Here is a 13,429-nt window from a genome sequence, read left to right as displayed (position 1 = left end):
AAGAACATAATTCCTCAGCAAATTTTATGAGTTTAACACAATTTGATACTGAAATAAAACAAGTACATTAAAAAAAAAATCACAAGACCTACGGAGTCTTAAAGCTAACAACATTCCTTTATATGCTAAGAAAGCCACCTTCTGAGTTATAACTTAGTCAAAGATATGCATATTTTTTTAAATCGAAATGGAATATTTTTCCATTTAAAATATATCTAGTTATGTTTTTGTTTGCTTATGTCAGTTTATCCTATATTTAGATTGCCAGAGTAAATTGGCTGAGACTCAGCAGTCCCCTAATACAATGCTACAGCCCCTAATACAATGATAAACATAAGATTTTTGAAATTCTAAATCTGAAGGCTCCAGTTTTATTTCCCCATGTTTCCAGACGAACATCTAAATTTTGTAGTTTATATGGAGGACTCACTGAGATCTGTGCCCAGGCTTCCTCTCAGTGCTGTCAACTGTCACCTCCTTATGCGAGCCTTAATTTTAGTCAATTACTTTATTTCACGTTCTCCAGACAGGCTCTCCTCACTGACACTGTGCATTTACGTGAAACTCTTCTCCTTGTCTTCTACTTGCTGAATGATTCTCAACATCCAGTTCATGTTTCACTGTCTTCATAATGCATTTTACAACTTTCCGAATCTTTGCTAAACTTCCATATTCATAAATGTTTGTATAGCTCATTTAGTCTTTTATACTCATTTATGTGTATACAAGTAGAGCCCTGAAATACAGAAGCTCTAAGTCCTTTGTAAATTATTACGTATACGAGGACCACTAAAGGGTAAAATGTTCTCTATGATATGCATCTTTTGCTGTGGTAAGAAACACATAATGTAAAATTTACCATCTTAACCACTTTTAAGTGCTCAGTCATGTCAAGTGTATTCACATTAATCTGAAATGCTACCCCCATTAAAAAACAACTTTCCTTTTTCCTCCCTCCAGCCTTGGCAACCACCGTGAACTTGACTACTCTAGATATTTTATGTAAGTTGAATAAAACAGTATTTGTCCCTCTGTAACTGGCTCACTTCACCAAGCACATGTCTTCAAGTTTCATCCATGCTGCAGCATCTGATAAGACTTTACTATATGCACTTGTTGATGCATCTATAGTGTTTTCATTTCTTTGGAATGATCACTTTCTTAGATATTTTCATTTTTTCACTAATATCTTTACTGCTAGTGGTGGGCTTTTATTTATTTATTTGTTTGTTCTTATGTGAGAGGAGCATTATTCACAAAATATTTTTATTGAACTCTTAAATATTACTGACACCAAGAATTAAATATAGCAAAAACATGATGCACTGCAGATTGAAGTGGGGGGAGAATGGTAGTGATGCTTGTTGTTTTATATTTTACTATGTGTTAAGTAGATTTTCATGGACCTACTTGTCAGTGTACACCACTAAAGTTTGTGCCCCAGTAAAACTACCAGTTACTTGCTGTCATGAGTCTTTGGGTTCATTATGAATAGTAGAACGTATTTTGTTTAAATCAATGAGGGCCAAGAATTTGCTTTGTCTCTAAACTAAAATAGTACAAAATCTCTTTCCTGTCATCTTAGTATCTTTATAATGTCTAGCCCAGTGATATGTATAAACTACGTGCTCAATAAATATCTATATGGGGTCTAATTTCTTACTGTGAAGATGATATTGAACTTGACATAAAAATTATTGCTATAAGAAGAAAATATCCTCAGGGAACGATACTCAATATCTTCTAAATAACCATAATGGAAAAGAATATGGAAAAGAATATATATATATATATATATAAAACTGAATCACTTTGCTGTACACCAGAAACTAATACCACATTGTAAATCAACTATACTTTAATAAAAAATTTTTTAAAGGAAGTAAATATCATGCAGTAAGCACAGAAGACATAATTATGCATTCCAGTCACCTTTTAGTTTCTAAGCCATGTTGTCTTCCACAAGGCTGTGGTGCTTGTTCCTTCTTCGGAGAAATTGCTCCCTCAATAGAGTTGCATGACTGACTCCTTCTTGTTATTTAGGTATCAGCCTAAATATCACTTAAATCAGAGGGGCCTTACTTGACCACTCAATTTAATAACATTGGCCCTTCCTGTAATTATCTTTTATCCGTCAAGTTTTTCTTGGTTTGTTTTCCTTATAAGATTTAATACCAGATGAAACTATGTTTTTCATTTATCCATTTACTTTCTCCTTCTCCTCTTTAGAAGATAATCTTCCTGAAAATGATTCCTTTTTTTGTCCTATTGTTGCTCTATTTCTAACACCATGCATCAATTAAAGATACTTAGTAAACAGTTGCCGGATTAATAAATAACTGAATTTATATAATATTAATTACAATATTATATTTTAAAGGATAATACAGAGAAATTATAGTAAAATGAGGAAAGTAGTTATGCAAGTACATATACAAACACATAATGTACACACACATATTTCTACTATTTACCTTTCCAAAAATGCTTAATCTTCTGGAGTCAATGTATGGCTGTTTCAGTAAAAATCTGAAACGAAAAAAGAAAAAATTATAGCTATGTCTTCTTGAGTTAAATGAACCATAGAAATCCATTCTTAGCAACAAGAAAAAAAACAAAACAGAACAAAACATAGGTCAAACGAGACTGCTTTAGTGGTTGCAGCTCTATTCATGTAGAAGGGTCCTGTATACCAAAATCTTGCTACTCAGAGTGGTGGTGCAGTAGTTTGGGTATCACACCTGTTAGCTTGTTACAAATGCAGAGTCTTGGGCCCATTACCAGCCTACTGAATCAACATCTGTATTTTAACAACATCCTAGCTAATGTCTGTATACTGTTTTAAAGAACCTACTAGTTTCTCAGGTCACTTTTTCATGCCAGTGTGGGAAAGGTATCTGTGAAAGTTCAAGAACTGTAATTAACTGGGACAATAATAGACACTGTGGATTATTGTAAATAAATAATATAGTAGTTTAATTAAGGTCTCTCCCATTTTCATAAGTCCAAAGTGGATTCTAATTCCAGAGGGGGAAGTATGATAATTCTTTTATTATGTCACTGAGAGTGAAAGATACTTGAAAAAATAGTCTTTATGATTAACTTAGAAAATTGTTTAATCATTAAAATATAAATCTCTTAGCATTTACTAATGCTAAGTATTCTATATCACATATCTAGTTTCTCATTACAGGAAAAACGATAAGAAAATGTACATTCACTTACTTCACTGCTGCTATTTGGTCCTTTATTTCCACTGAGCCTAACCTTCGATGAATCTCCTGCAAAATTTTCAGGCCCTGGAATCCACTTCCTCTGCCATCAAACCGTGCTGTGATGACGTTACCCGTGCCAACAAGTACTGAATCCCAGTCAAAATGGAACTTATCTGTAACCAGCTGGCCTCCTGGTTCTTCATCCCTGCAAATATCAACACATTTGACCAAAACAAGAACAACTGACAACGTGGTCGAAATTTATTGGTTAAAAATTATGGAAAAGACCCATGTTGGCTATTAAAATTTCTCTTAATTCTTGATATTAAACCTGAAAATATAAATGTCATTTTCCTTTGTAAATTTTCAAATGAAAAGCTCTTTGAATGAAATGAAAATATGAAACAGAATTTAAAACTGTTTATGAGAAATTATTTAACCCATTTTAAAAAGAGAAAAATAAAGAAAAAAGCACACACTTTCCATAGGCATTTCTAAAGAATGATCATCAAGTTGACATACAGGCCCTACTTTATTGGATTTCTTACAGACAGTGTGTTTTAGAAATGTTTTGCAGATGGTATACAAGGGCCAAAGGGTCTGACAGAGAGAGGAATCAGTCATGGAAGCTTAATAATAATTTAACAAGAAATGTACGATCCTAAAGCACATCAGGTTCAAAAAGAAATACTGCATTAATATTTCCTGAATTGTTTTTTGTGAAATAATTCTCACTGAGAAGAATCTAAGCGAACAGTGAGGAAAAATTCTTTTTTATCACTAAATTTGACAGCAAGAAAAGGAAGCAGACACGTATATGTTTGAAAAATTTGAAAGCTAAAAGTAAAGATGGAAACACAAATTATAAATCATGAACATTCTGTCCAGAGGGAAAAGGTGATACAATTTTAAAATGTCACACTACTATGGTATTTATAATTTATTTTCCAGAATATAGAACAGGTAAAAAAGCAGACTCTCATAAAATCACACAGATTATCTAGGTCCAAACCTAGGTACAGTTCAAAAACACAGTGGTCCACGTGATAGATTTTAAGAGTAACAAAACTCTCTGAAAAGATCTCCATTTATAGTTGGGCTGCATACTAGAAATCTTCACCCTACTCACTGTCCTGTGAAGACACCAAACTTGCCTTCAAGTTTATGTAAATGTGTTGCTTTGAAGCATTAAAATATACCAATACACAAACTAATCACCATTAACAAGTTTTAGGTTAACAGATTTACTAAAGGAAATAAATAACTTCTGGGCAGCAAATAGAACTGAGCAGATACAGAGGTTGTGTGGGACCAATGAGTTGGGTAAAGAAGGAGGTAGGGAATAGGGCAAAATGTCAGACAACTAAAATTTACTGAATGCTGTTATGGAACGAATTGTGTCTCTCAAAATCCGTACGTTGAATCTCCAACATCCACTATCTCAGAATCTGACTATATTTGGAGATAGTGCCTTTAGAGTAGTGATTAAGTTGAAATGAGGCTATTAGAGTGAACCTTAATCCAATCCAACCTGTGTTCTTGCAAGAGGAAATTAGGACAACAGAGAGACCCTAGGGGTGTGCGTGCACAGAGAAAAGAACATGGGAAGAGGCAGCAAGAGGGCAACGATCTGCAAGCCAAGGAGAGGTCTCAGAAGAAATAAAGCCTGCTGACATCTAGCTCTTGGATGTTGAGCCTCTAGAACTGTGAGAAAATAAATTTCTGCTGTTTAAAATACCTAGTCTGTGTTATTTTGCTATGTCAGCCCTAATAAACTGATACAAAGGCCTTCTATGATCTAAGCACTGAAGATCCTTTATCTTATTTACTATACACCAACAAAAGTTATTTAACCTTTCTGGGGAGGAAGTTGTCTGTCGCATGGCTTATTGCATGGCTTATTGCATTCCAATGTATTATTATTCCTACACTGTAAATAAAGAAATTGTGCCACAGAAGGGTTTTAATAATGATCTACTCCATTCCTTCCTAAATCACACATTTAATGGTGATCCTGTGATTCCAAATATAGAACTGTTTTGTCCTTCCACAGTGTTTGCCACCTTTATCTCTTTTTTTAATTTAATTTTTAATTTATTTTAGTTTTTGCACATTTACCTCTTGATCAGATTATTAGGAATTGTTACTACACATTTCCATGTGCTTTTGCCTAGAATTCCAATTGCCTAGTTCAGAATGTCTGAAATTGCTATTTTTTCCACATTCCCAGATGATACTGATGTAACTTGTGTACCATTTGAGAAATAGCATGAATCACCATGCGTGGCACACTTTCTGGTGCATGGAGAACCTAGAGAATGCTTGTTGAACTAGACAGTTTCAGGGAAAGTAGACTCAAGTGAAGTTTCAAATGGAAGGACCTTAAAAAGCTTAATAAATCCTGTATTTTGAAGCTTGGGGATTTATTGCAAATATTAGAAAACAGAATATGATTCACAGAGGACAAGATACAGCATTAACTTCAACATTTAAGCTGAGTAAAAATATGACAGTTTAAGTCCCAATTTCACTCTGAACATAGATAGGGAAGATACTAAAACACTAAGGCTCAGTTTCCTTATCTTTAATAATGGTAAAATACTGTCTTGTTTTCCTCAAAGTGTTTTGTAAGCATTAAATGGCATAATGTATTTGAAAATACCTTGTGAAATATAGTAAGCAATATAAGATTATTATTAGATTTACTGAACAATAGAAACTGTTACTATTACTCTTTTGTTTGAAGTCACTTTTACTTATACTGAGCATATTTCCTTATAGTTCAAAATGGAAAACTATATAAAAGATTTTGGCCAGTAATTAAATTGAGAAATATCTATGGATCAAGATATTATACCATGCAGTAGGAGCTGTTATACCAAGGGGACTTCCATTTTCTAGATGGTCAAAGGTTCATAAGAAAATTAAAAAGTGCAATCAACAGATCCTTTGGAGCAATTATCAGAGTCTTGTTAGTTACTAAGGCAAGGGAACCTAGAAATAAACCCATGCACCTATAGTCGATTCATCTTCAACAAAGTAGGCAAGAATATACAGTTGAGAAAGGACAGTCTTTTCGACATGTGGTGTTGGGAAAGCTGGACAGCTACATGTAAAACAATGAAATTTAGAATATTCCCTCATACCATATACAAAAGTAAACCTGAAATTGTTTAAAGATCTAAATGTAAGACATGACACCATAAAACTCCTAGAAGAGAACATAAGCGAAACACGCTTTGACATAAACCATACCAATATTTTCTTAGATCAGTCTCTCAAGGCAAAAGAAATAAAAGCAAAAATAAACAAATGGGACTTAATCAAGCTTAAAAGCTTCTCCACAACAAAGGAAACCTTTAACAAAATGAAAAGACAACCTACTGAGTGAGAGAAAATATTTGCAAACAATGCGACCGACAAGGGGTTAATATCCAAAATATACAAACAGCTCAAAAAACCAAACCACAACAGCCCAATCAAAAAATGGGCAAAAGACCTAACTAGACATTTTTTCCAAAGAAGACAGACAGATGGCTAACAGGCCACATGAAAAGATGCTCAACACCACTAATTATTAGAGAAATTCAAATCAAAACCACAATGAGGTATCACCACACACGAATCAGAATGGCCGTCATCAAAAAATCTACAAACAATAAATGCTGGAGAGGGTGTGAAGAAAGGAGAACCCTTGTACACTGTAAATTGGTGCAGCCACTATGGAAAATAGTATACAGGTCCCTTAAAAAACTAAAAATAGAACTACCATATCATCCACCAATCCCACTCCTGGGCATATATCCAAAGAAAACCATAATTCCAAAAGATACATGCACCCCAATTTTCATAGCAGCACTATTTATAATAGCCAAGGCATGGAAGCCACCCAAGTGCCCATCAGCAGTTGATTGGCTTAAGAAGGTGTGGTTTGTATATAGGATGCAATATTACTGAGCCATACAAAAGAGTGAAATATTGCCATTTGCAGCAACGTGGATGGACCTAGAAACTATTATGCTTAGCGAAGTAAGTTAGACAAAGACAAACCCTATGTGATATCACTTATATTTGGAATCTAAAAAAAAATACAAATAAATCTATATATGAAACAGAAATAGACTCACAGACATAGAAAACAAACTTATGATTACTAAAGGGGAGAGAGAGGGAGGGACAAATTAGAAGTATGGGATTGACAGATAGAAACTACCATACATAAAATAGATGAGCAACCTGGAATTACTGTATAGCACAGGAATTATACCCAATATCTTAAAATAACTTATAATGATACATAATCGGCAAAAAAACTTGAGTCTCTATGCTGTATACCTGAAACTAACACAATACTGTAAATCAATTATACTTCAATAAAAAAAGAAAAGAAAAAATATAGTTTAAAATAAGGCACATTTTTCAAACTTATGATTAATAAGTGATTGTAGATTTTTCAAAGCAAAAACTCAATTCCTTACTCATGCTCGCAATACCCAGGAAAAATATACAATTTCATTCATTTGCTCTGCTTCACCTGTTTTCAATGTTAGAACACAAAATGTTATAATCTATTATCAGCAATAATTTTAACACATTTCTCTGTCTAGTTGGGTGTGTTGTTCTTTCTTTCTTGGTGCAGAATACAGGCATATCTATTTCAATATCAATTATAACAGAACATGGATTATGATGGTAAGCACTGCCTGTATAAGGAACAAGCCAGAGACTTGCAGAAGCAAGGGGGAGATTTTTCACAAAGTGTTCACCAGAAATTTTTTTCAACAAATAAAGGCAAGAAAATATTACTTATTTGATGAAGTAGGAAACGATATATGGCTGTAGGGATGACCACAAGGAAGGTACTGTAAACCAAATCATCCATCATATAATAAATGGGTATCACAACTCGTGTATGTATTGGCCATGCAGAATTGGTGAGCTCCCATTCATGTGCCTCCTCTTTGTTTTCCTCTGAGTGTCTGCTGCATCCTTTTTTTGATATGGTTTTGCTTTACTCTCTCTGTCTCAGAAATCTCTGGGGACATATAAAGAACAGTGTTTCAAGGTTGAGAATAGGGATACACAATTTTGTTGAAAGTTGTATGAAAAGAAAAATTCCATGTGTTTTAAGCAGTGAAAAGGTCACAGCAATACGAAATGTGTCCACTTCCTAACACAGGCAGCAAAATCAACTTAAGACTAAACTTTTCTTAGAAGTTAAGGTCTTTGAGGGTAGAGTTCACATCTGTTTTAATACCTTGAACACTCAATGTCTCTGCGTGGATGAAAAGAACATGATATAAGCAAATAATGAAATAAAGAAAAAAGGCTGAGCAAAACACACAAAATTCAATAGACCTTTAAAATGACAAAACAAGCCACTTCTTTATGACATAACAAAACATCACCTATGCCAAAAACTGAATTAAAGTGAAGAGATTTGTTCGGAGTACGTTTGGTCAGGTTCACAAAATGCTATTTAAATTCATGAAAAGAGCTGGATTTACGTTCAGAAGAGATAGGTTTTGACTTTGTTATCAATATGCTGAGTTACTCTGGCAATTATATGCTCTTTTTATCTTCATTTATTGTTTTCATTATAGAATAATGTGTTGTAAATAGTTAAGATCACATAGAGTACATTTTAAAAAGCCTTTTCCTTACCATGAAAACTTTGGCTAGATAAACAAGGAAAATATTTACCAGTGAGAGAACTTTCCATGAGTGATCTATTGCATGGCAGAATGTTTTTTTTTCCTACACGGCAGAATTTCAAAACTGCTATACAACAGCTGGGTATCTGTGTCTACTGGATTGTGGAAGGAGGGGACAGAGAAAATTGCTTGTCATCTTGGTTCTTTGCTCTTTTTAGGCTTAAAATAGACCAACTTCAGCTGCATAAGTGCTAGATAAGAGCTAGACTCAGGGAGAGCTGTGTTGCAATTTTATTTTAGATATAGTAAACTAAAAAAGAGTGTGGAAAGAAGGGTGACAGACAGAATGAAAGGCCAGATAAGGGAAAAGAAACTGATGCTGCAGAGAGCTGCATCACAGTACATTCTTAAGGAAAATGAATTGTCAGCGCTTTTGGTTTTGTTCTTTAGGAGAGAACTCATTTCACAATAGAACATGAGTTTGACATGAGTAGAGTGAAACAATACTTGTCTTGTCTTAACCTGAAATTTATAAAAATTTATATTCAGCGATGACTTAGTTATAACATAAGTACATCTAAAAGCTAATGAAATCTATCCTGTTTCAAGCAATATATATCAATACATGCAGATACATACATTGGTCAAGGGCTTCTTGGCCAATTCCTTCTATTTCTCATTTTATTATCCATAGACTTCCCCCTCATGGAAGGATTGTCCTACATTCAGATTGCTGGAATGAGTTTTTTCATATATATACTACATCATATAAGAAATAACATTCTTTTTTTTCTGTCAGAGAACAGTTTCTTGTTCACATCCCCATTTCTTCCATTAGGAATATTATAATATAATACAATCTGCAAATTTCTGATCCCTGGTTTGTTTACATATAATTTTTGGCTGAATTAATTTCCACGGAGTTACAACTAGGGAAGCGTTTGATACGGACAAGTTTATTTATGCCTCTAACCAGACCCCGTGGTCTACCTGATAATACATAGAAAGTTAGGATTATCAAACAAATTCTCAAGTTGTGTTATCCTCCATCACCTGTGTTCATATACTTGCATTTATAGATCTTTCCCATGTTAAAATTTTTAGAAAATATTGCCTGTATTAATGACCTGAACCTTATAGAGACGTGAGAGTGTTATTGTGAAAAGGGTATAGATGATACGCTGGTAAAACCAAAATGAGTTGAGCCCAGGCCCAGTGGCTTTGACACTTGCCTTCCCTTCCCTATGCCTAAGTTTGCTTTGGTGTGGAAGATGATAATAATAGTGTCTACCTAGTAGAGTTATGATAACTATTAAATAAAATAATATATATATATAAATTGCTTAGCAAAGTGTCCAGTTTGTAGTTTGTTAAATATTATTAACCCAATGTTCTGGTCAATGCTATGGGACTTGACTGCTTCATCTTCCATTCCTCTCAAGGAAGCTGAGCTCCCAAACCTGGCCATCCCTAGGCAACTCTGCAGTGATAAGTCCTGAGCTTTTACATTATAAAAATCAAGTTTTTCTTATTTGGCTCAGTCCAAAGGATGAAAAATTCAGTTGCAGTAAAAGTGTTCTACTTTGCACAGTGGGTGGGTCTTTCAGTTAACTTAGAATGAATGAATATGTATGTATTTCTGTTTTTTTCCTGTGTAATTGATTTCTTTCTACACATAGTCACATGTGATTATGCATCTGAGTGTAATTTGTGTGTCTCTGTATGTGTAAATTCTTTCTTTTGCTTCCACAGATATATACTTCTTCTGGAACCACTAAAACAAGAGAATGTTACCCTCATATACCTTTCTGATTTATAGAACTTATGACATAGATATTAGGGTTTTTTTTTTGAGGCATTATGTTTTTTCAATAGTTTTCTTTATATTCAAGAAGCTGCTCAGACAATAAATTTAATGTTTTTTCTTGATCAAAATTTGATCTCAAATTTGGGAGGGTATTTTGTGTTAATAAAACTGCATCTTTTTTCATCCTTACCCTACTGCTCTTCTCACTTCTCTTCTTTTCCTCCTTCGATTTTTAGTAGAATAGCTTTCCACATATCAGGGTCAATTTCTGTCTGCTAAAGGCATTCTTCCTTGTCTGTAAGGACATTCAATTCTATTTTGCTCTTTGATTTCTCTTGAATAGAAGCTAGAGATTGTTCCTTAGCATGATATAAAAACTGCATAAAACTATCATTAGAGCAATGAAAAAAAACAGAATTCAGTTATTTATATTGATATAGGAAGCCAAAGAATGAAGAGCTTATCAGAACACAGGTTGAAATGTTAAACAGCACGGATATTAATGAGCCAACTACAAAACCCCAAAATGGACTGTTAGTATTATCCACACAAAATTAACCTCGGGATAAACATCTTAGACAGCACATAAAATTATCAGAAAAGAACCAACAGAAAAGGGCCTCAGGGATGTCTTGCAGACAGAAATTATGCAATAAAATGGAAGTTCCAATCTCCTAATGATCCCTACCGTCGAAGTCCTACTACGTGAATTCTTATTTGTTGGCCAATTTCCATTTGGGATAATTTCTAACAGAGTGGTTGAGGAGGTCGAAAGAGAAAGGGGTTTGTTGATCTTTATTTTCAGTTGCTGGGGATGGTTGTGTAATCACTGAGCTAGAGAGCGCTTCATCCACCCCCTGGCATTTGAGACACTGACACCTAAATCACTCACAGTCAAAAGACAGTTTAGCACATTGTATAAACAGATGGAGAACAGGAGACTCTACCTCATTCTTTATGTGAATATAATTGTTATGTAAATCTTTTATGCAAAAGGTCTGCTTTAGATATTATAATGGAAAATATTCTACATGCTGGCTTAAGGAATATGGGTATATTCCAAAAGAAATAGAAGTATGTGTATATTAAAATAAGAAGCTGATGGCAATCTTCACAACAATCTCATATTTCTTCATTTTCCATTGTGTGTGTGTGTGTGTGTGTGTGTGTGTGTGTGTGCTGCACGGCTTGTGGGATCTTAGTGTCCCAACCATGGGTTGAACCCTGGGCCAAGGCAGTGAAAGTGCCAAGTTCTAACCACTAGAGCCCCAGAGAACTCCCTTCATTTTCTAAAATAGAATACAATTCAGCATGAGAATGTTGTGAGTGTAACATTGAGGCATACAATACATAGGATGTATATCATGGATTGCAATGGATTTATAATATAGGGATGGATACTAATTATATACAAACTTTGAACTTTCATTTTATCGTAGACAGGGCATCATTCACCTTCAATAATACATGGTGGTTATACAATACATTTTCCCTAACTAGAATCCTTTAGCTGGATTCTAAATGTCAATTTATCAACTGAAAAATGTGGCTACATAAACACAGGTAATTTTAATCTTAGCTTACATTGTTGTGTCAGTTAAACAGAAATAATAATAACTGTAGTGCTAACTATGAATAAGTAACATAATGTCACTGATGCACTCCTTCAGCTTGGGGCTTTGCTGGATTACCAAAGGAGAAAACACCATGTTTAGTATCCTTAGTTTAACCTTTCAAAGACATGTCAAATTAGTAACATAGTTAATGTTTTCTTCTATCATAGATTTCAGAAAAAAATAAATAATTAAAACAGAAGAAAAGAATGATCTAATATAGTTATAGCCTTACATTTATGACTTAATATGTGACCATCCAAACCAAAAAAAAACAGAGTTAGGAAGCATTTCTTATGAAAAGCACTCAGAAGCATATCTTTAAATATAGAATATACTTGTATGTTTCAAAAAGGTAATCAATTGACATTATTCATATGAAACCATATCACATCATTCACGTCATTCATAGGAAACCATTAATATCTGAGACCTGTATTATGAGAGGAAAAGAGCTAAAATGGTATAAATATGTAAGTCATAGAAGTGACTATATATTTTTATACTAGTATATGTACATAAATCTATCAATTTAAAAGAATAGTCAAGAGAATATTATGTCTTACATATTACATACACATTTTTGTAAATTTAGAATTTTTTTCCCTGTGACATTTTCTTAATACATCAACTTTGAGTGTGTACAGTTTTAAACAGTACTAAGAAATTAATACTGACATTAAGAGGCATTATCTATAAACTGTGAAAGAACAAGCTCTAATCTGTTCAAGAATAATATAAAAAGTAATGATCACCTTCCCTCCTTCCATTACCAAGATTAAATGCCACTGTCTTTTCTCTTCATCATTTCCTGGGTATTACAGTGTGAGTACATTTTACATTCACTTAAATGAGCAACATGAACAAGAATGAGAAAAGTCAGAAACTTAAAATTTAAAGTTTGACCCCCCTTACATGGCAAAGCAGTGATGACTCATTGAGACAAGTACTAGCAATCTCTCTTGTCCATTTACATCCAGCAAATGCGTTATCTTTGTAAGAACCTGAGAGTGAAATGGGTATGTATTTGGCATGAACAAGTGGATAATCAAATATTGTTATAGAAATTTTGGAATATGTGTGTCTTTACTCTTGGGAAACAAAACAAACTTACTTCTAACAATCTGATCTGCTCAAAAG

At 33.8% G+C, this 13,429-nt stretch overlaps 1 protein-coding gene across 9 annotated transcripts in view; it reads right to left on the bottom strand.

Moving 5' to 3' along the window:
* The window catches only part of DPP10 (dipeptidyl peptidase like 10), a 1,311,492-nt gene that overhangs the window by 24,924 nt on the left and 1,273,139 nt on the right, over nt 1-13,429 (bottom strand). For all 9 annotated transcript variants that reach the window (XM_032638357.1, XM_032638358.1, XM_032638361.1 and 6 more), the window contains 2 exons: nt 3,226-3,420; nt 2,475-2,529 (listed from right to left, as the gene is read on the bottom strand). In XM_032638357.1, coding sequence (XP_032494248.1) covers nt 2,475-2,529; nt 3,226-3,420 — 250 coding nt within the window. The remainder of the gene's footprint in view (nt 1-2,474; nt 2,530-3,225; nt 3,421-13,429) is intronic.

This window comes from Phocoena sinus, chromosome 7, assembly GCF_008692025.1.
Source record: "Phocoena sinus isolate mPhoSin1 chromosome 7, mPhoSin1.pri, whole genome shotgun sequence".
In the NCBI taxonomy this organism is placed as follows: domain Eukaryota; kingdom Metazoa; phylum Chordata; class Mammalia; order Artiodactyla; family Phocoenidae; genus Phocoena; species Phocoena sinus.
This window is presented reverse-complemented; position numbering and strand designations above follow the sequence as displayed.